The sequence below is a fragment of the Parasteatoda tepidariorum genome, chromosome 5, assembly GCF_043381705.1.
Source record: "Parasteatoda tepidariorum isolate YZ-2023 chromosome 5, CAS_Ptep_4.0, whole genome shotgun sequence".
Lineage (NCBI taxonomy): Eukaryota > Metazoa > Arthropoda > Arachnida > Araneae > Theridiidae > Parasteatoda > Parasteatoda tepidariorum.
Genome location: NC_092208.1, coordinates 11,628,506 through 11,652,582, shown reverse-complemented (window position 1 = coordinate 11,652,582; position 24,077 = coordinate 11,628,506). Strand labels below are relative to the sequence as shown.

At 30.8% G+C, this 24,077-nt stretch overlaps 1 protein-coding gene across 1 annotated transcript in view; it reads left to right on the top strand.

Annotated features, from left to right (window-relative positions):
• The window catches only part of LOC122272056 (long-chain-fatty-acid--CoA ligase 6-like), a gene marked incomplete in the record, with an annotated part of 122,862 nt that overhangs the window by 30,392 nt on the left and 68,393 nt on the right, over positions 1-24,077 (top strand). The window contains 2 exon segments of the mRNA XM_071180997.1: positions 14,307-14,422; positions 15,593-15,707. Coding sequence (XP_071037098.1) covers positions 14,312-14,422; positions 15,593-15,707 — 226 coding nt within the window.

Below are 24,077 nucleotides of genomic sequence, written 5' to 3'. Positions count from 1 at the left end.
ACACGTAATAATAAGCAAAAAAAAAAGATTAGATTAAGTTTTCACCGATTAACAAATAATAAAGTTGTAAATTGTTATTATTATTTTTACTTTTTTGTAAAAAAATTCTTTTACAATCTGTTTGGATTCTTTCATAATCTGTTTCGCAGCTTGTTTGGAACACTTTCCTATTTTCAGAAAAATTAAACACGATTCACATGTTAGTCTACTTTAACTACAAGTATCTGCTAATAAAATAAATTATAAATTTTAAATGAACACTTAAAATGCGTGATATGCCCCAAAAAAAGGTTTTTTTGGGAATTATTTGAAAAAAAATTTAAAAACTTCAAAAAGAAATTAAATTTGAAAAATTTTGTTTTTATGTCTTTTGAATTGTTTATTCTAACACTCTAATTAGTAATCTCAAGAACCTTGATGAGACCTCCTTAAATGAGATTGAGAGGGCTGAATTTTTTCTTGATGACAACCCACTCATAAGCAAAAATATCCTGTATATCGGGCTTGATTTTATTGGCTGTGTTTAATAAATTTTAAAAAGTACCATCGAAATAAAAAAAAAATAAAAAATAAGGAAAAACAATTATCATAAATTAGTAACAGGTCAGTTGATGTAATATTTTAATATCTTATTTTTATCACGCAACTCCACATTCGTTCTCAATCGAAAGTTTGGAGGTAAACAATTTATTTATCAGAACAATAGCTTACAAAAAGTCATAATTCTTAAAATAAAAAAATTACTATTTTTAAATTATCCACGACTACTGAAACAACCTTAAGTTCGTTACAAACTACTTTTAAAGCCTAAATATACCCATTTGTTTTATTATGTTTGCCCAGTTTGTTAGGAATTCCTATAAAATTTAGAACAATCACATATGGATCTAATACTTACCTTACTAAACCTGGCACCATTTTCTCTCCCTACTTAAATAAAATTATTAACAATATTATTAAAGAAGGTTTTTCCTGGATTATCACTAATAATCAACCAATTTTAGAATTCATTAAAGATAATAAAATTAATTCTATTGTGACTTTTGATTTCCAGGATCTTTTCAATAGCATTCCCTTTTCTAAACTAAAAGATGTCCTTTTGGATTATTACTATGATTTTAAAAATATCTTTATTGCGATTTTGATTTTTGGGAAATTCTAATTAATTTTTGTCTTTATAGTAATTATCTTTACAGTAGAAAAGACGTTTTTCTTCAAATTGATGGAATACCACAAGGATGTAATTATTCCTCTCTCATAGCTAACTTATTTTTGCATTATTATGNAATTGATGGAATACCACAAGGATGTAATTATTCCTCTCTCTTAGCAAACTTATTTTTGCATCATTATGAAAGAAATTATACTCTTAATATTAAATTTGTTTTTAGATTTATTGATGATTTAATTACCTTTAATTTTCAAGATTATACTATTTTATTAAATAATCTTTTATTAAATCTTGCTTCGTAATCATGATGATAATATTAATTTCAATTTTATGGATAGGGGTATAATAAAAGAAGAAAATATCTGCTTTGTTGATTTATACGATATAAGAAATTATTTTAATTTTAAGATAAATAAATTAATTACTTGGAATTCTAATGTTTCTAGGAACATCTATTTAAATACCACTTTTAATGAAATGAATAGAATGAAAAGAATGTGTAGTAATATTTATTTATCCAAAAAACAAATAGATGAACTCTTTCAAAATTTGATTAAAAAAAACAATGGATACCCAACTAAAGTAATTAAATTCTATATAAAATCATTGAGTTAATTGTATATTATTGTAAATGAATTTACTAAAAAAAAAATTTTTTTAAATCTTTGTTAATTTATATAACTTTTACCATGTGCAAATCCATTTTGGGCAAATCCGTGTCTAAAATTATGTGCAAAACAGGCAATTCATGTTTCTTCCTCTCTTCTATTTTTTTTTATTCTTAAATAAATGATAATTTTCTAAAATTATTAATTGTCAACTTCTTTAAATTATCCAGTATTACCTTGCGCACATTCATTTTCGGGTCCATCCTTGGTAACTAACAAATCAAACGCACTTCAGTACTGCAGTAAGAACGCACTTTAATACAAAATCCCTCTATTTACGCTTTCACCTCAATTTGCTCTTTTGGTTTCATATTTTGAAATCTGGCAATCTTGTTTCGAAAATATTTTAATTCATTCTTGAAAAATTTCCCTTTCATGTAAGTTCACTTGAATTCGCTGCTCGTTTTATAGATTTCATTTCATGTTTTATTCTGTTTTTTCTTTATATTTTATTTTCTGTTTCTACTTGATATTTTTATTTATTGCGTTCTATTTTATTTGTTGTAATTTTTTTGAGTGCTTCTCACACTATTGTATTGATATATTTTGCTTTGGCTACATTGATACAATATTAGAAAGCACTTCCCTTTGCGGATATAATCGTGTGAGGTGATGAAAAGATTATATCTTATATTTTCCGGATTTTTATTCATTTTTTTTCTTTTTCTCGCATTTTTTTTCCTTTTTTGTTCAGAGTTTTTTGTTATTCTTATTATTATTCTTTCTTTTTCCCCTTTTTTTCATTGTTCTGTAATTTTTTCCATGTTTTCTCTACATTTTGAACTTATATATATATATTGCGTCGTACCTAAATAATACAGCATAAACCTAAGTAGTCCCTCGGTTGACGGTAATAAAATTGACCGTATCTTTTTAAATCGAAATTCAATTTCAAAGTCAATAACAATCTAGATTGAAGAATTAAAAAGGAATTTCTTTGTTAAAAATATTCATCCGTAACATAGATATTTTCCTCTACTTATAACTACTTTTGATAGTTATAACTATTTTTAATGCTAAGTTTTTATTAATTCGCTTCTGTGAGGGATGAATATTGGAATAAAAGTTATAGTCAACTTCCAATATTTTACTCCAATTTTAGTAAGAGCACAGTACTGAATGACAGTACAAGTTTGAGTAATTTTATGGCTTCTACAAGCAAAATTTCTCACTTAATTATAGATAAAAAGAACATAGGCTCAAACAAAAATCTTGTAATCAATCTTGTAGCTCAATCTTGTAAATCAATCTGATTGATTTACAAGAAAAAAACATGACTAAATAATCGGATCTCGTTGCTTGATATGAAATACAATTTACAATTATTTTCTAAGTAGTGCGAACATAATTTATTTTTATTTTATTAAAAAAAAACTTATGCTCAATCGTAACGTCAGTCGATTGATTTACAACAGAGAAATATGACTAAATTTCAATTGTAGCTCGTTGCTCGATGTGAAATGCAATTTACAACTGTTTTCTAAGTGATGTAAACATAATTTATTTTTATTTTATCGAAAATGAAATTCCAACCACTTTTCGACAAAATACAAACGAACAAAAACAAAATAAAAAGAAAGATGTAAATAATGAAAACTACCTTTTTCGTTTGGACTTAAAGAGAAAAAATGATTTTATTTTCGTCGGACCTAAAACAAATAACGTAGAGCGCACCTCTTTTATTGTCTGTCTCCACCGAAAGTTGTTTTATAAACGACTTTCTGAGGAGATGCAACCCACGTTTCGTCTTAGATGCGACATAAATAGAATTATCTTATCTCTTTTTAATCCACTTAAAAAGTTACTTTCGAAATTTTCATTCCATTATATTTCTTTTGTAAAAAGAGTCATTTGAACTCATATTGCTTTTTGCAGCTACAACTACAAAACACGATCATAACTTAACACTTAGTTTCGATGCTTGCTACTGTAGAACTTCATGGAACTTAGATTTGCATCAGTATTGTCTATTTTATATTTTTTAATCCACTTAAAAAGTTATTTTCGAAATTTTCATTCTATTATATTTCTCTTGTAAAAAGAATCATTCGAACTCATATCGCCTTTTACAACTACAACTACAAAACTCAATCATAACTTCAAGCATAACACTTAGTTTCGATTCTTGTTAATGTAGAAATTCACGGAACTTAGATTTGCATCAGTATTGTCTATTTCATATTGTCAGGAGTGACATGCACGCCATGGCACATCCGAAATTCTGTGTCCAGGCAATTATAGAGAGGGCTAAATAGGACTCTAGTTGCGGTTGTGAGTAACTCAAGTAAATGTTAGGAATGTGGCATGTCATCTCTCAGCTTCAAGTCAGTCTGGGTCAAAAGGAATTCGAAATATTAGCGGGGCGGAAATGAGTGAAACAGCAATGTAGGAAATAAATGTTAAACACTAAATCTCACAGTAGTCACTATGTTTAGAAACATTAATACGTATTCCTACTTTTTCGAATACTACATACATCAAAGTAACACTAAAAATCTATTTATACTTGATTTAAATAGAAAAATGCTAAATTTAAACATTTAAGAGCCCAAGAGAAATCCCATGCTTCATATCACTAAATAATGTTTAGATTTAATTCATATATCTTTAAGTCTTTAAAAGGTAATTGCAGTCTTATCGTTTCTTGAATTCTCATTAGATAGAAAAATCCCATGGTGTATTCCTTAATAAAAAAAGATCCAAATATCGTTGGTAATAATAAGCCTAAAAATAGCAAAAGTTATGTAGATGAATAATTTTAATTTGTAAATTATTCATTTGACCGTTATGTAACTGCATTCACAAGCAAAAACTATTTATTGTGCCTTCTTAATATTATTCTTAGCTATTATTACTTTTTTAATTTTGATTATTATACAAATTTAACAACTTGAAACTAAAAGTGCTGTTTCCGCTAAAGTTGCAGGTCAGAGCTGTGTAGTGCCCTTGACTGATTTATTTCAAATGATATGGAACAATGATGCACTTCCTGAGGAATGGAAAATACACCATATATATGGTACACACATAAAAAAGAAATGGGCTTGACTATGGAAAATTATGGTAAAATTACCGTACAGAATCGTAGAAACATTTCTGATAAAAAATAACTTAATTAAACTTAATCAAAGTATACTGTATTTAAAACATTCATATCGTAACGGTTTAACGCAAAGTCTGGTTTTCAAATTTACAGTTTTTATTACCATATATTTAGTAAAAATACAAAACTGAAAAGTGAAATTAACCAACCAAATGTCTTCATGACATTTTCTAAGGCATGACCAAATTTTTGAAACGAATTTTTGAATGAATTTTTGAAATGACCAAAATTTTGAAACAAAACCAAATTTTAACATGGATCATAAAATTAAATTTATAATTAATTTCCCCAAAACCATTTCCAAGACTCTTCGGTAACCAATTCGGAATTGTATTTGGAAATCTTTAAAAACCCTGATACGTGAAATAACTAAAACTCTAAAGGATGAAATTGGCAACACATCTGGTTACAATGCTAGAAGATCTAAATTGCTGAAAACCATTTCTAGCCAAGCCTATAAGAACAAGACAAAGAGGCAAACCTCGCCTTAAATAGACTATCTCAAAAAAGCCATGCCCATTCTGAAAATCGAAAATTGGAGGAGAGCCGCCAAACAAAGAGATGCTTAGAAGAGACTTTCCGAGAAGGCCAGGGCCCATCCAGGCAATGAAGAACGCATTCCTTTATTAAATTTTACAGTAATCCTATGATATTAACTGATTATTCTACATTGTAGAATAAATCTATTACTTTACTGTTATGAAAGGTAAATAAGTTATACACTGTAATTATGTATCATAATCATGTGTCATCACATTAATTGTTACTTAATGTAATGTGTAGTGTTTTTCTTTTTCAGCGCCAACCTGGGTTGATATATCGTCAATTCAGTTGTATTAGGGCAGAGGTGTTGGCCATTCTTTCAGGGGCATCATATTAGCTGTGAGACGTTGCTCCCACCGTAAGGTCAGATAGTACAGAGTGAATGAAAAACATCCACACCTTGTGAGAGATTCGAATCCGGAACCTTTCTGATGCAAGGCCAGTTCCCTGACCCCTACACAATCCGGTGGGCCAAACTATAATATAAACTATGTAAATTTAATGTAAACCTGTCTATAAAACACAAAAAAAATTGAAACTGAAGTTATAATAATAACCGAGAACATCCGTCCCTTGTCCGAGATTCCAACCCGGAACCTTTCTGATGCAAGGCCAGTTCCCTGATCCGTACACAGTCCGGTCGGCTAAACTATTATGCAAATGATGTAAATTTCATGTAAACCTATGTTTAATGTAAACTTGTCTATAAAATCAAAAAGAAAATTATTGTAAATGAATTTACAATAATAATCCGAGAGCAGTGATTAAGATCAAATTTAATCCCAATAATATCGGAAGCTAAATCTTTATTGGTAGAAAAAATATTCGGGATTTTTTAATTGAATCATTTTAAATTTTGATTTACCAATATGTTTATTGTCAATGATAAGAAAATGATTACTCAGATACTATGGGGTTTGGTGAGCGAAACTGACAAGGAGAGAAGGTAGGGTAAACCGACCAGTGAAGGAACATTTCATATATATTGATTAAAAATAAGAATTTGAAAGTTTTTCTTTAGATTGATTGGTAACAATAGCTTACTGCCAAACAATAGAAAGTCATCTAGCAATGTTTTGGATTACCTGGTGACATAAACTTCTCTGGAAAAATTTTTGAATTTGTTATTATCTCTGCAACACCTTGTTTCTTTGAAAAAATTATAAGGTGAGTGTTTGTATTTATATGTTTGAAGTGGAATTAATTGCATGTAATAGTTTTATTTTTCTCACTGTGAAAAAGAGAATTCAAAATATAGTTATTGAAGTTACGTTTCAGTTTTTTAAGCATCATAGCATAATAAAGTACTGAGATAAGGGGGTGTTTATTCACTGGATCACCAAACGATGAAAAACCAGTGAAGGAACAAGTGTTCATTTACGGTTTTTTCTTCTAAGTTAATGAAGATAAAAATAAACTTTAATTTTCTTGTACCTTTAGTATTGCTTAATTATTTGTTTAGTATTGTATGGCTTAAAAATTCATAAGGAGCATTAAAAAATAACAAAAATTAAGTATTCCTTTACTGGGTGTTCATTCATTGGTAAGAGCTGTTCCTTCGACGCCCGGTGGCTGAGCGGTAGCGCCTCGCGCTGTCGTGCCACTGGTCCCTGGTTCGATCCTCGGATCGGGCAAGGTTGACTCAGCCTTTCATACCTTCAGTGGATCGATAAATTAGTACCGAGCATGCTTTGGAACTAAACACTAGGGGTTTCGCGTTCGGCTGACCACCTAACCGGAACATCTGCTCCTGCACCCCAGAGCCCAAAGATATGACACCCGGTGGCTGAGCGGTAACGCTTCGCGCTGTCGTGCCACAGGTCCCTGGTTCGATCCTCAGGCCGGGCAAGGTTGACTCAGCCTTTTATCCCTTCAGTGGGTCGATAAATGAGTACCAAGCATTCTTGGGAACTAAACACTGGGGGTTCCGCGTTCGGCTGACCACCTGACCGGAACATCTGCTCCTGCACCCCAGAACCCAAGGTCAAGAAAACTGAAATGGGCACACTAGGCCTTGGCCCTCATGGGCTGTCGCGCCGCTGAGTGTAGAGTTTAGCTGTTCCTTCACTTGGTCTTCTTACAATTTGTTATTTGAACCTCCAAAACTTTAAAACAATATTATGTAAGTTCTCTACAATTTTTTACATAGTTTGCAATTAGTAACAAATATGTTGACACTCTCATTTAACTAAAATTACGAATTTTGAAATTAATATGATTTTTTAAAAGGCAAGCGAAGCTTAAGTGTTCCTTCACTGGTTAGTTTACCCTGCCTGTTCCTTTTGCTTACATAAATTTCCTCAGTTTAACTACCGTTCAAAAATATAATACTTAATATCTAATTATTATCTAATTCATCCTTATTTAAGATTATCCTTATTTAAGATCCAGTTTATCCTGATTTAAGAATTATGTAATCAAGCTCTTTTCAAAATTAGCATTCATTTTACGTTTCAGAAACAGAGCCATATAATACGTAAACTTAATATAAAATATTACACATCGGAACGCTAAATTATTTCCCTTCTTTTACAACTTTGACTTGCATAAGAGGGACGTAGTCATTTTAATGATCATTATCCTAATTCCTTTAAAAATATCTACAACAAATTTACAATGCAAAATTTACGTTACATTATCCGTAGAGACAATAGACAATCGTCCATATTAAAATTTTAAAATCTTAATCCGTAAAGTTTGACTGTTCAAAATTTAAATCATATAATAGGAATTGTTTAGCATCGATATTATTAGCCGAATTTTTTCCATTCGGGTTCGCAGTGCAAATGTCAAACAGATTACAGGAAAGTGAATTTCACTTATATTCAGTTGATAATTATAACTTTAGACATTAAGTTATAATTAGCAACGGAGGAAAAAGAAGCAATTTTCCGTATCATTCGATAGCAATAGCTATCTACTAATGTGTTTGCTGTTTATTTTTATCCCATTTACCTGAGCACTGCTAATTCATTAGGAAAGTGTCAGCACACTAAATACCTATCTCCTGTCTCAGCTTACAAATCACAAAATTCTTCGAAGAATCGTAAGTTATTTCAGTAATATTTTTTCCAGTGTAATTTATCAATGGATTAATGATTTAAAAGAAAAATAACATAATTTATTATTTTTCTTACATATAACCCTTAAAAAAAGTTTTATAACAACATTTAAAAACATTTTGTGTATTTCATATTTTATATATTTTTAACTAATAAGTGATAAGCCAGGCAAATAATTTATAGGAAATCAGAATTATGAACGCTTGCTCTTTTTTCATAAAAATAACCTAATTTTAGATATGTATTTCTCGATGGAATCTGAAAGTTTGAAACTTCACTTAACGGTGATATTTCAAATTTTGAATTTATGCAAAATTATATTATTTACAGGAAGTAAAGGTTTTTATACACATAAATAAACAATTTCTTGATAGTTATAGAATTATGTAGTTAAAAAAACAGAAATGGCTCAGTGGTTAAAGATACTATACTGCCATTGTGAAGAGCTGTAGTTCGAACCACAGCGGCGGCTTGAAGAAAACCCAGCTTCAGATTAATTGGCAACAGCTTGTCATGAAAGTATAGGTGGCTTGTAAACACACGCCACATATACTTTCATGACAAGCTATTACATTACCAAAGGTTGTTCATAAAATTCTGGTGACTTTCCTCAGTTTACAATGGGATGTTGTGGAATTTGTTTTTTATATCATTATTAATTAACATCATTATTAAGAATGATATTAATTATTAATTCATAATTATTACTATCATTGCTTAGTACTTATATTAATAAATATATATATTTTCTATATCATTATTAATTAATGATATAAAAATTCAATATAAAAATTAAAAGATCCTAAAAATTAAAATATTAGAGTAATTATTAAAATAAGTAAATTTAAAAAGAAAAATTTTAATTAGAGCTATAGAAAATGGAAAAATTCAGAAAAATGTTTAAAACTGCCTTCAAGTAAACTAATTTTATAGATACATGGAAAATTCATTAGTGCGTATGACATTAGTATCAGTAAAATTCGAAATTAGTTGTGGTCAACATAATTGTTTGAGAAGCGCCCCTTTTGTTTATTCTTTTTTTCTAAAGTTGAACATTACTCCGTCTTTAATCTTACGAAATCTCCACTTCGGAAGAAGCTTTTTTGTAGACGTGACAGTTTTTGTATGACCACGTCATACAAGCTCGCTCCAAAATTTCCTTGAGAAAACTATTCACCATTAAAGTAGCATGATTAGAGTCTACTTCTAAAAATATAAATATTACATATTTATGCATGAAAATCTGATCCTTATATCAAGAAGCTATTCATGTATTCTAGTGTGAACCAAATATTATTATCAGCACCTTCTTCAGAATTAATTTCTCTACAGATGGTATGAATCAGTTGTATGACAAGAAAGAAAAGAAAACGTCACATCGAGAAATATCCAAGAAGCATGATCGTCTTAAAAAAAATTGCACTTGTTACTAATATGTAATTTTATCTCTCTATCATACCTTTTTTTAATATATAAAAGTCATATTATGCATATTTATCCCAAAACCAGTCAATGATTTCAAAAAAATTAAGTGAAAAATGCAAATGTAAACTTTAATTTTTTGCATTTTGATTAGGTAACCAAAACTTCCTTTCTCCTCAAAATTCAAGCTTAGAAATAATTTTTGTCAACAGATGGCACTGTTAAGAAAACATAAAATATTGTTTTTGAAATAACCACGATTTGCAGCAACTTGGTGCAGTTTGATAGCAAAATTAACTGACGTCAGTTCAAATATTTCAATTAGAGCTCCGCAATTTGATAAATTTAGTAATAAGTTTCTAAATTTGATGGAAATAACCACAAATTTTCTGAAGTAGAGAACACCATTAAAACTGAAGAAATTCAAAAACAGCGAAAAGTTTGTTCCTTTCCTGTGATGCAATTCATTACATAATTTCTGTGTCTTGTCTTTAAAATAGGTAGAACTCCGGATGGATCATTCCTCAAAAACAATTATTATCGACACTGCACGAAAATAAAATTAAATTGAGTAATATTAGGATTCAAAATCTCCTCAACTTATTTTGAAAATATTTTGAAGTCGAATTAAATAAAATGAATAATCGAATTCAAAGTTTCTTTAACTTCAAATAATTTCTGTACCAATGATATTGCATCAAAATTAACGTTACTAGATACATTTTTTAATTAAATTTTTGAAATATATACATTTCCCACATTTTATTTTTTTCATGATTTGCATGAAAATATGATATGCATTTCATTCTAGCTTTTATGGGTCAAATATCAACAAAAAATTGCTTTCACGATTCTTTCTGCATAAAACTTAAAGAAAAGAAATCAAAAACACATCTAAAGAGAAGAACAATGTCTGTATCAGTGCCTGTAAGTAATCATTTAAACACATTTTCATTTTATAAAACATACGTTTCATTTTATAAAATATACGTTGTTATAACATATATGTTTCGTAATAGCTATCTCTGTTGTTGAAGTTTAGAATCTCAGAAAACTTTGAAGTAAAAAGCCTATGTGTAATAAATAAATATTTAAATAAAAATATATTAAAACTATAACCAATCAATGTTCAGTTCATGAAGGACAAATGTGCTTAAATCATCAGGAATTATTGTTTAGGTGCACTGTTAAAATTTTCATTCTGAAATTATGGTAAAACAATCAGCAGCAGTCTACCTAAATAACTGCAAAATTTACGGTTAGAAACAATTCTTTATCTTTACGGATTTGAAACTGTTTCCAACTGATACAGTTGAAAACCGTGAATACAAAACTATACGGTTTTTTAACCACTTACCATTAGCAGGGTTTCAAAACGATAAAAATGAAATTTCAGTGGATATTGAAGTTAAGAAATGGTTGGGTTGGTTTTTTTTTAAGTGAACAGTGGAAAGTGGTTTCGTCCGCTTGTCTAATGGTGTCTTCTATCGTGACAGATGTTAACTACTAGACTTTTTTGTGTTAATCACCTCTTAGGTGCTGTCATCAATACGTAAATGAGAGTTTTTTTTATTCCAATAATCAATGTAAACCAATTGAAGAGTGACCAATTGAAGGACATTTAAAACTCGTCATGTGTTAAAATAATAGAGGACAGATTGTGGTGTCAACGCCGGGATTTGAACCCCCGTTTAGTCAGTCACGACATTGACAGATTAGCTCTCTCGTCTAAAGTATGTATACCCAGTTGCAAGAAACTATGTGACTTCATAAGGTGTTTATCACTCGTTTATTATTAAAAGATTATTAGGCATCCTCTATTGTGTTAGGCATCTGATGGTAGAAAATAAAAATAATTCGTAATTCTTTTTACGTGGATTAGTTTTCAGCTTTCTAAGAACGTGCACTCAATTTTCATTTACCGTGATCTTAATTGACGCAAAAAAAATTCTCGCTTCCTTTAAACGTATTAGATAAAATAATCGGGGCCGGGATAGCCTGGTTAGCAGGCTGTTGGACTCGCTTTCCTAAGGACAGAAGTTCGAATCTAGCACACCGAAGACACCCCGTGCAGTAAATGGTAACTGGTGCACGTTAGATCTGTCAGGTCACAAAGTCCTTCACGTTCTCATAACAAATCTATAATTCTAGGGGTGCTTAATTGGAGATAGATCTTTCTCCGGTTCAGGTCAAAATTGCGATCTGCAGTTGAATAAATGGATCTATGAATGGGTCCGCCCTATGAATGGGTCCGCCCTATAAACGGGTGTGACATATGGGTGTGACAGAAGTCGAATTCCTGGCCATAGATGGCGTTACTGGAAAACAAGAACAATCGCACCCTCTCTGTCTTATACCATACATTACCGCTGAACAGACAACCCAATTTTTGAGTTCACGACTACCGATGCTCAACTCTGTAGCCTTGTAATTTTAACCCAATCCAGAATACAAGGGAACTCAAGGAGTAAATATTGAGAGATGCTTACCTTCGTGGAGGACTTTTTTTTAATCTTAAACCGACTTTGTATTACATAGAAAGGAAAACCGCAAAAATCTCTCACGGCTAGCCTATCGATAATGGGGCTCTAGCCTACTAAACCATAATCCACTGAAGATATCCTACGTTTGCACTGTGGTCAGTACGAGCCAGGTGCAGAATTCGAATCTACCAAACATTCCTTTGATTCGAACCCGGTTCGCCTAAGCAGTCAATATATTTTTATCTCATAACCATCGTTGAACAGCTGACCCGAATTTGAGTTTGCTAATACCAATGTTCAACTCCATAGCCTTCTAATTTTGAACCCAATCCAGAAGACAAGGGAACTCCAGGATCAAGTATTGGCAGAAATTTTGCATTCGTTTAGGACTTTTCCTTGGAACTAACCCGCATTTGTATTATATCGAGAGGAAGCTTCCTCTGTTAACCTGACGACTAGGGGTCTCTTACCCGTGATCCATCTAGCACTGAGAATATTTTTGGCAGCACTGTGGTCGTTGCGAGCCATGTCAGGGATTCGAATCAACCAGCCATCGCTGGAATTCAAACCCGTTTCACCTCATTGAGATGCGAATGCTCTATCTCCTGAGCCACCGCTACTTTCACCAGTATATTTTTATTTCATAACCGTCCTTGAACAGCCAGTTCAAATTTTTGTGCTTACGACTGCTAATATTCATCTTCTTGTAATTTTAATTCAATCCAACAGACAATGAAACTTCTGGATCAAGTATTAGGGGAAAGTTGCCTTTGTGGAGGCCTTTTTGGTTGAACTGACTCGCATTTGAGTTACATGGTGAGGAAAACCAGGAAAATCCGGTCTCAGACTTTGTGGCGGGAGGAGTTCTTAGCTTAGACAAACTATACACGTACATTAGTTCTAGGTTATTGTTGTTGTCGTGGGCTATTAAGGCAATGGGTATTATTGTTCCTGTTCACCAGTGACGCCATCTATGGCCAAAAATTTGACACACTAATTCTTTATTTTATTATATAATTTTAACTTTCAGCAAATTACTAAATCTGTTTTATGATGTTACAGTAAATATAAAGACATAGTGGTCAAAAAAGTATTCAAAAATAAAAACCTCATTGAAATCAAATTCCATAACCGAAAGGATAAGGATAAATTGACATCATCCATTCAAAACAAAATTGATTTTCGAGATAAAGTTCAAATGAGTTCAATTTGAAGGGGAGGATATAGGTACCATAGTACAGCAAAACAGCTACTCATCGAACGACGAGAACGTTATAAAGTATCTTAAATCCATTCCACACAAAAAATGCACGGAAAAAAACGCATTGTAGTAAATGTATCGCATAGACTAGCTACCCATCTTCTGAAAATGAAAAATATCTTCATTGGTCTTAACAAGTGTATCATCAAGAAACGCATAGTTCTCAGACGGTGCCAGTGGTGTCAAGGCCTGGATCACCATACGAACCAGTGCACGGTTGATTCTGCAACCTGTGCAAAATGCGGCGGAAATCATCACACCCATGAATGCAATTGCGATGAGTGCTATTGCATTAACTGTTGGCTCTAGAACGCGTACAACGGTACCAACTACAACCCTGATCATTCAGCCTTCGTCTCAGACTGTCCGACATACCAACAAATACTACATTCGCTAAGAATGAAATTCATCGACAGCTAGATACATTTACATTATAAATGTTTTCCTACAAAATTTTGATCTTNACCAATGATATTGCAGTAAAATTATCGTCACTAGATATATTTTTTAATTAAATATTTGAAATATATACCTTTCCCACATTTCATTTTTTGCATGATTTGCATGAAAATATGATATGCATTTCATTCTAGCTTTTATGGGTCAAATATCAACAAAAAATTGCTTTCACGATTCTTTCTGCATAAAACTTAAAGAAAAGAAATCAAAAACGCATCCAAGGAGAAGAACAATGTCTGTATCAGTGCCTGTAAGTAATCATTTGAACACATTTTCATTATATAAAACATACGTTTCATTTTATAAAATATACGTTGTTTCAAAGTATAGGTTTCGTAATAACCATCTTTGATATAGAAGTTTAGAATCTCAGTAAACTTTGAAGTAAAAAGCCTATGTATAATAAATAAACATTTAAATAAAAAAATATTAAAACTATAACCAATCATTGTTCAGTTCATGAAGGACAAATGTGCTGAAATCATCAGGAATTATTGTGTAGGTACACTCTTAAAATTTTCATTCTGAAATTATGGTAACACAATCAGCAGCAGTCAGTCTACCCAAATAACTGTAAAATTTACGGATAGAAACAATTCTTTATCTTTACGGATTTGAAACCGTTTCCACTGATACGGTTGAAAACCGTGAATACAAAACTATACGGTTTTGTAACCATTTTCTATTAACAGGGATTCAAAACCATAAAAATTAAATTTCAGAGGATATTGAAGTTAAGAAATGGTTGGGTTGTGTTTTTTAAAGTGAACAGTGGAAAGTGGTTCTAAAGGTGTCTTCTATCGTGACAGATGTTAACTACTAGACTTTTTTGTGTTAATCACCTCTAAGGTGCTGTCATCAATACGTAAATGAGAGTTTCTTATATTCTAATAATCAATGTAAACCAATTGAAGAGTGATCAATTGAAGGACATTTGAAGCTCGTCATGTGTTAAAATAATAGAGGACAGATTGTGGTGCCAACGCTGGGATTTGAACCCCCGTTTAGCCAGCCACGAGATTGACAGATTAGCTCTCTCGTCTAAAGTATGTATACCCAGTTGCAAGAAACTAAGTGACTTCATAAGGTGTTTATCACTCGCTTATTATTAAAAGATTATTAGGCTAATCTGTCACTTGAAGGGAGAAATTGGTAGGTCTCTAAAGGGGATTCAAATTTCCTAAATCTATTTCAAAGACTCTGAATCATAATGCAATATTCATTGTAAAAATAATTACTACCACTTGGTGTACTATCACTTGAAGATGAAAATTGGCAGGTCTCTAAAGGTGATTCAAATTTACGAAATCTATTTTATCATAAAGTAATATTCATTGTATAAGGATTACGAGTGTTAAAAAGTATTGTTATTAATACAAATATTAAATTGATTATTTATGTAATGTTTTATGCTTTACAGAATGAAGATGGTGCAAGAATATCGCGAACAGCTCCTCACAGAAAGCCAGTTAAATTCTTTTATTTTGATGCAACAACATTAGTCGAAGCATTGGAAAGAGGTCGTAAATTATCAGGTAAACATTAAACAGGTTGTACCACAGATCTTGCTATTCATTTTTAGTATCTCAGGAAACATTTTAGGTTCAGTGCTCATATATAAATAGAAAAAAGCAGAATCACCATGAATAACTTTTGATTTAATGAAGGAATCTTTACGTACTATAGAACTCAATTTTAATGATTCGTGGAGGTGACCTCAAGCATATGGTCCTAATAGTTTGGTCAAGAAAGCGATTCCAAGTTTGAACGACTTAATGATAAAATTAATTTAAATTATGCATTTAATTAAAAAGTTTAAATAAGTTGCGTATTTAAATTATTACAAAACGTATTTAATTAAATGAAAGAAGTCGTATATTTGACATTCGATTTATCAGGATATTCGATTTTTCACTGATTTCGCTCAAATTTGTGTTTTTACAAACAAGAATATATTCTTTAAAATGATGTAAAAATTTATGTAACCCTTCGATTTTATATCATTAATAAATACTATACCTTCGATAAATTTATTTAAATTTTTCGACTATTATAATAGTGAGCAAAATTTTTCGATTCGCTTAAAAAAATTCTCAAAATATGGAAAAATACGCAAAAAGTAAAAGTAAAATTGACAGTGAAGGGTTCAAACGAACTCCAGGACAAACTGTTCGGACTTTATTTACCAGAATTAGGCTGCAACCTATATTTTGTTATTCAAAAAAAAAGTCCGTCAAAAAAGGTGTATTTATTCATAGAAAGTACGTTTTTGTATTTTATTTTGTAACTTAATATCGCCTGCAATAAATAGTTTACATATTTGAGGTCACCCCTTTGAATCATTGAGATTGAGTACTTGTGAAGATCCGATTACTCGATCAAAACTTATTCTGAGTTTCAAACTAGGATTCAATACTAGGATTCAAAACTAGGATTCAAAACTAGGATTCAAAACTAGGATTTACATAATTTGTAGCATACCACAAAAACAAATTCGTCAAAAATTACGATAAAAGTAAAACCAAAAGAGGAATAAATAATATTATTTAGATTAAAAAAATTTTCCTCTACCCGCCTTCATAATATTTACTACATTTGAGGTGTGTTTTTGTCAGCATAGAAGCTTAAGGAATTTATATACAACATAATGATGATAAAATAATGATGATAACATAATGATGATGATATAATAGTAAACGTAATGATAATAAGATAAAGAGTTGGTGAGTGTCTCTCTCTCTGTCTCCCTCTCTCTCTTAGAATTTCAGAAACGTAAATCGTTTGTGCTGAGATTTCATTTTTAAAAAAAAGAACTATTTGTATAAATAATACAATTAAGAATTCTTAGACCAAAGTACAAGATAGTTTAAAGGGAAGTGAAGCTGTTCTTATTATAATTAACTAATGCATAAAAATTTGAGGTGTTTATTACTGATAACTTATTTTGACAATTTTCCTTCTGAAATTCAATGTTTTAAACTATCAACTGTAGAAAATATATTAAATAAAAAAACTATAAGTTTAAATTCTTAAATTCTTTGTCTTAATTTCAATGACTGTAAGTTAGTACGTTTTTCGTTCAGAATAGCAAACATGGATGCTAAAGTAAATTATTCAAAACAATAATACTTATATGTTTGTTCTATATTTGTTTTTATAATTTGTTCATAATAATTTCTTCGATTTTTTAAGATAATATTGGATATTTTTTCTCATTTCCTGATCAGTAGGCTAAAAAACATTATCCTAACACCATACAGAAAACAAATGCAAAACAATAAAAAACACACGATCAACTCCCTATCAAAGCAAAAAATCTGTAAAACTGTTCAAAAAGTCACTAACTCAGGAGTAAAAGTAAGACAGAGAAGAGGAGAAACTAATAGTAAAACCATTCCAATTATAGCCGGTTATTCGATTAACCTTTTACGGGTAAAGAAAATAAAACACACAGTCCTCTCTTCTGTTCCTCTCTCTCTTTCTGCATATCTATATCTATCTATCTATCTCTCTCTCTCTATATATATATATATACACACATATACATACATACATAAATCTAGCGTATATAAAATGTGTCGCAAAATTCAGAATTTAAAAATTAATTAACTAAAAATTATTAGCACAATAATGCTTTATGGGGCTAAAAGTACAAAATCTAANTGTATGTATATATATGCATGTATGTATATATATATATATATATAATTTATTTATTATTACGATTACGAAATGCTTTAATATTAACATCCTGTCGTTTAATCACTTTTTAGTTCAAATATGCATTAATTAACATTTTAACGTTTATCCCTGTAACTAAACGTGAGAAAGCTTGATTTCCCAAGACCTATTCAACAAACCGATTTCAATTACTAAGATTTCTCTTATTCCCTGAAATGAAACATTCTACGGACTTATGTTGCAAGATTTTCCCAAACTTTCATTGAGGATCTCTTCAATTTTGTGTCAATTGAATTTTCATCCTCTAATCCTGTGCCTGTTTGTCCTGCTCACATGACTGCCATATATATATATACACTACCCTAACAATAATGGAAGGGACACTTTCAGTTTTCAATATTTTTTTTCTTTTTTTCAAGAAATACTTGGAAGATTATTTTGAAACTCTTGAGGTTAATTAGTTCATGCGAATTTTCATACTTAGCAATGAAGTTTAAAGCTTGAAGAAGTTCAGGAAAAGATTATTTTTATACACCCTATACCAGAAACTCAATAATAAACTTGTTACGTGTGCCGTTTACTTTCGCTGTTATTTGCAACATCTGCATAAAATGTCATAAACCTAACTTAAACATATATGAAGATATGAACATTTTTATAATAAATTAATGTTTTTGTCTTAGGTTGTTTTTTGATATAACTTTAAAAATATTGTAAAATTTAATAAAATTTTTGATACAGTTAAAAATTAATTACAAAATTATTGTTTTAGATTTTGAAAAAAAAATTGTTAAAAACTGCGTAAGATATGACTACTTAAAGTAATTCCTTTATTCTTTTCATACCCTGAACAATTTTCATAAAAACAAATTTCATAATTATAGTGTATCGTATTTCGAAACTAATTAAGAAAGTCTGATTTGAATATCTAAAAAATTTAAAGAGTTTCAAGCAATTTTCTTCGCAGTTTTGAACTTCTTTAAGGAAAAAAATAATCTCAAAATAAGAGATTTTTCACAAATTTCATTTTGTACTATAAGACAAAATTTAATAACAAATCAGAATTATAATAAATGTCCAGACACCAAAAAGTGATGGTGCAAAAAATGAAAATTTGCAAAAGGAAACATTCTTTAGTGAGGGATGCCCACAACGCCGGTGTCTGTTTTATTAAATATGATTTAATAGGACAAAATGAGATTTGAAGAAAACCCCTTATCATTTTGAGCTTCCTTTTAAAAAGAACAAAAACTGATTAGAAAAATTAGTTGAAACTCTTTAAATTTGTAAGATATTCAAATAAGACTTTTTTATTAGTTTCCAAATACGATTCACTAGAAAATTATGAAAAAGATATTTTTTTTAAATTTTATTTTTCCCGCGCAAGAGCAATATAAAGTCACTACTTCAAATAGTCATATCTTAAATTATTTTTAACGATTTTTTTTTCTCAAATTTTAAAACAATAATTTTGTAATTATTTTTTAATTTCTTATAAAAGGTTAGCTTAATTTTATTAAATATTTTTTTAAGTTATGGACCAAAAATATACGACAAAAAAATTAGTTTTTTATTAAATTTTTTATATCTCCATAAATATTTAAGCTGGATTTATTAAATTTTATTCAATTATTGCAAATAAAAACCAAAGTAATCTCTATAAGGTACAAGCTCCTAGCTTAATTCTCTGGCACAGGGTATTCAAAAATATTTATTTTCTTTCGTAATTTATTGCAGGTTTTTGAAACCTTTGAAAGGTTTAAATTTATTGAAAAATCGCATGAACTAATTACTTCTAATTTTGCAAAATGGTCTTTTAAGTATATTTTGAAAAAAAATTTAAAAAAAATTTCAAAAACTGAAAGTGTCTTCTTCTTTTGTGTATATATATGCATATTCTTTCAGCCCAACTTTACCTTTTCAATATATGGAAAATATGCAGTTCTTTGTTCTAAAAGCTGAACAGACAGGAAAACTGTTCAGCTTTCACTGCTGCATATCCAGTATCCGAATTCGATAAAAATAGGTATGAAGACAGAGACACATGGCAGTTGGATAGAATTTCTGCATAGTTATTCTCAAAGGGCATTTTCCCATGTTCTATAACTAATGTTAAATACTTCTTTGTCATAGGAGATGGTCACTGTGTTGGTTGGCGAAGTTCCCCTTCGGAATATTCTTGGCTAATTTACTCAGAAGTAAGTTTATCTATTGTCTTTTAATATGGCAAGGTCTGTTAACTGCTTTGCCCTGAAGTTTTATACCGAAATTTTTTATAGTTCAGAAATAGAAATGCAAGAAAATTCAAAATTGACGTAGGTACTGTATACTGATATATCAATGCTCTTTTTTTAAAATAATGTGTTCTCTTATATTTAAAAAAGTAGATGGTTATGGATGTTTCAATAGATGGTTATAGAAGTTTTTTTAATGAACAGCATAAAGCTAAACGCGATAGTTAACAGTAAAGGCAAAATTGACATAGGTACTGTATACCGAGTTATTTATTTTTCTTTACCATAATATGTTCTCATTTATTTGAAAAAGTAGACAGCTATGGATGGTAAAATATATGGTTATGGATGGTTAANGCGAAGTTCCCCTTCGGAATATTCTTGGCTAATTTACTCAGAAGTAAGTTTATCTATTGTCTTTTAATATGGCAAGGTCTGTTAACTGCTTTGCCCTGAAGTTTTATACCGAAATTTTTTATAGTTCAGAAATAGAAATGCAAGAAAATTCAAAATCGACGTAGGTACTGTATACTGATATATCAATGCTCTTTTTTTAAAATAATGTGCTCTCTTATATTTAAAAAAGTAGATGGTTATGGATGTTTCAATAGATGGTTATAGAAGTTTTTTTAATGAAGGCTAACAGCATAAAGCTAAACGCGATAGTTAACAGTAAAAGCAAAATTGGCATAGGTACTGTATACCGAGTTATTTTTTTTTTACCATAATGTGTTCTCATTTATTTGAAAAAGTAGTGATGAAGACGCCTTAGGAGACGAACGTGCCTTGCGAGTTCTCCGAGCCGGGGGCTCGGTCGCCAGTCAGCGGGATGACCAACGAAGAGTTCCGGCCAGCCAGTCGTCACCACCTCCCTGCCTTAGCGATGATCTCTTCCTCTCTTCGTGAGCGTTTGATGCAAGCCTTCTGCAGTTCTTCTGCGACGTCGATCACTGATCAATGTTTGAAAGACAAAACGTCAAGATGAAATAGTTTTCAAATCCAGTCAACGTGAACACACCGTTTAAGCGGCAGTAATAACTTGTTTAGCCTCGACGTACGTGAACGTGATGATTGCATTGACCTTTCGTTAGTAGCATTTAGGCCTGTCCGACATGTTAATGGCGGCCATTTGCTTTTGAAACCGACTGGTCGAAGCATGTTTCGCAAGTAGGAGTCTGGCTTTACTAACATCTATTGTCCTTCGGGTCCTCACCAGTTTAGTTACTAGCGGAGACTGGAGATGTTAATTATCAATTCGAGATAAGTAATCTTAAAACAGCGAGATGTTTTCCTCAAGCAAAGCACAGTGGACTTCATTTTTGTCGATTTCTCTCAACTCTTTTTCAAGTCACCACAGCTTTTCCGCACCATGGCAATGTGCTACTTTCTCCCCACTTCAACTTTAGCATTATGCTTGACACCTCAGTGCTTCACCTCAACGATCCTTACTTCACGATGAAGGGGTAAAGGGCCATCTTGGCCTCAGGGACCCCGACCAACCCACACGACTAAGACTAAGACTTGAAAAAGTAGACAGCTATGAATGGTAAAATATATGGTTATGAATGGTTAAATAGATGGTTATGGATGTTTTTATGGATGGTTAAATACATAAAATTAAACACGGTTAGCCGTTGTAGCGAGAATAATAATGGATCTTCTTCGCAACTATTTCAAAGTTATTTTGATATCAAAACCTAGTCAGTGTATCAAACTCAAGGATTAGTATTTATTTATTTATGGTTTATTTCTTGAAATACTTGTTTTATTAAGATATTAGCCTATCATAATATTCAGAAATAGAAAAAGTATGAGAAACATTTCATAATTATCTCTAGGTCACAGCCCTTAAATTATAGCAATTATGTTATGTTACTTATTAAATCTTTCTAATATTTTTGATCAGTCAAGATTTTGTGTATAAAAAACGCATGTTGCATGAAGTATCGATTGCATTTAAAAAAAAGACCATCTTTTTAAAATTTTCCTGTTAATACGGTTGAAATATCATAATTTTAAGAAAATAAAATACGTAAGTGGAATATATTTCTGGGGTCGGGATAGCCTGGTTGGCAGGGCGCTGTACTCATGCTCGTAAGAACGGGAGTTCGAACCCAGCCGGCCGAATACTCCCCGCTTAGTCAATGGTGACTGGTGCACGTTAAATTTGTCGGATCATAAAGTCCTCCATGTTCCCATTAAAAAAATAATACTTCAGGGGGCACTGAATTGGAAATTGATCATTCTTTCGTTTATGTCAAAATTACGATCTGTGGATGAATGAATGGGTGTATGAATGGATCTGCCCTATAAACAAGTGTGACATATAGGTGTGGCAGAAGTCGAATTCTTTGCAATAGATGGTGCCACTGGAAAACAAGAGCAATTGCACCTATTGCCTGAATAGCCTACAACAACAACAGAATATAATTCTGAATTCGATTTTATAAAATTATACTTTTCATAATTACAAATATCATTTCAGTTTAGAGAAAAAGCCATCAATTTTGGATCAGGTCTAATTAACATAGGAGCGGATCTGGGGCAGCTCAGTAAAGTAGGAATTTATGGCAAAAATTCAGTGGAAGTAGGTATTCATTTCGATATTTAATTTATACGATTCATTCATATCAGATAAATAATTATATCGTTCTTACACGTGATCGCTTTCGTTAAGATAATTTACATTTTCAGTGGGTCATAGCAATGTATGGCTGTATGTATTATTCTACACCAATAGTTCCTCTTTACGATACACTTGGTCCTGATGCATCTTCATACATGATAAATCATGGTAAAAATTGATTTCATTTTATTATTAACTATATGATGCATTTTGTAATTTGTTGTCATAAATTTAAGCAGTGTTATATCTAAGCAAGTATAGCGTATCAATAATAAACGTACCTTAAGAAAACTGTACATACACACATAGGCATAAGTACAGAAGACCCAAATCCTCCCCCAAAAAATCCAGCTCTGGCTGGAGTATCGTATCTTTATAGAAAGTAGGTGTGACTAACATAAATAATATGCAAAATTTCAGAAACTTGCGCAATATGTGATCCACTATTGCTTGTTACAAATCTACGTGTACAGTGCGCAAAATAAAAAAATGGACTACCTTGAATAATTTTTGATGTAATGATTGGATCTTCTCGTTCTAAGACTCAATCTTAAGGTTGAGGGAATTACCTCAAATATGCTGATTAATTAATTCAGACGATATTTTAAGTTGAGAAATCAGTAACAAAAGCATATTTTTTCTGAATAACCGCACCATTTTTTGACGTATTGGCATTGATGGCCCTCAAAATATGGCAGGGGGCAAACTTGGAAATTTGTCCCAATAGTTTGGTAAAGAGAGCTATTCAATCCCAAGTTTGAACCCCTAAATGTTTATTTTACTTTTCGCTTAATTTTTGGCATATCTCGAGAATCTTTTAAGCGAATTGAGAAATGTTTTGCACGAAATTGTAAAATTCGTTTATTCAAAAGTAATTTCCTGAAAAAAATAAATTTCAGCAATTATTTATCATTTTTTATCATTTCATTTAATGATAATGGAAAATAAATTTTGAGTTGGAAAATATACAATTTTTTCGTAATTTTTAAAATCCTTAAATCAAAAGTATTCATGGTGCCATGTTTATTTTTTTTGTACTCTGTACAATCGTTGAAAGCTATGTATGCTTGAAAATGTTACGCACATTATATATGCTATTTTCAAGTATTACCCACGCTATTTTCAAGTTTTGAAATAGTTGTTATGGGATATCACGGTCGATTAAGTCTTTCAATTATCCCCTCAACCAAAGTCGCAAGATTTCAAGTCTAGTGATCTGACTGGCTGGTCTTTAGAGAAAAGCGTCATCTCACGATATTTTTTTTTTGAATTTTTTAATTACATTTCTTTTAAATATTATTTTTTATTATTCCACAATCCAGTTTTCATGAAATTCTACTGCTCAGTATTTTGTACTAACTGAT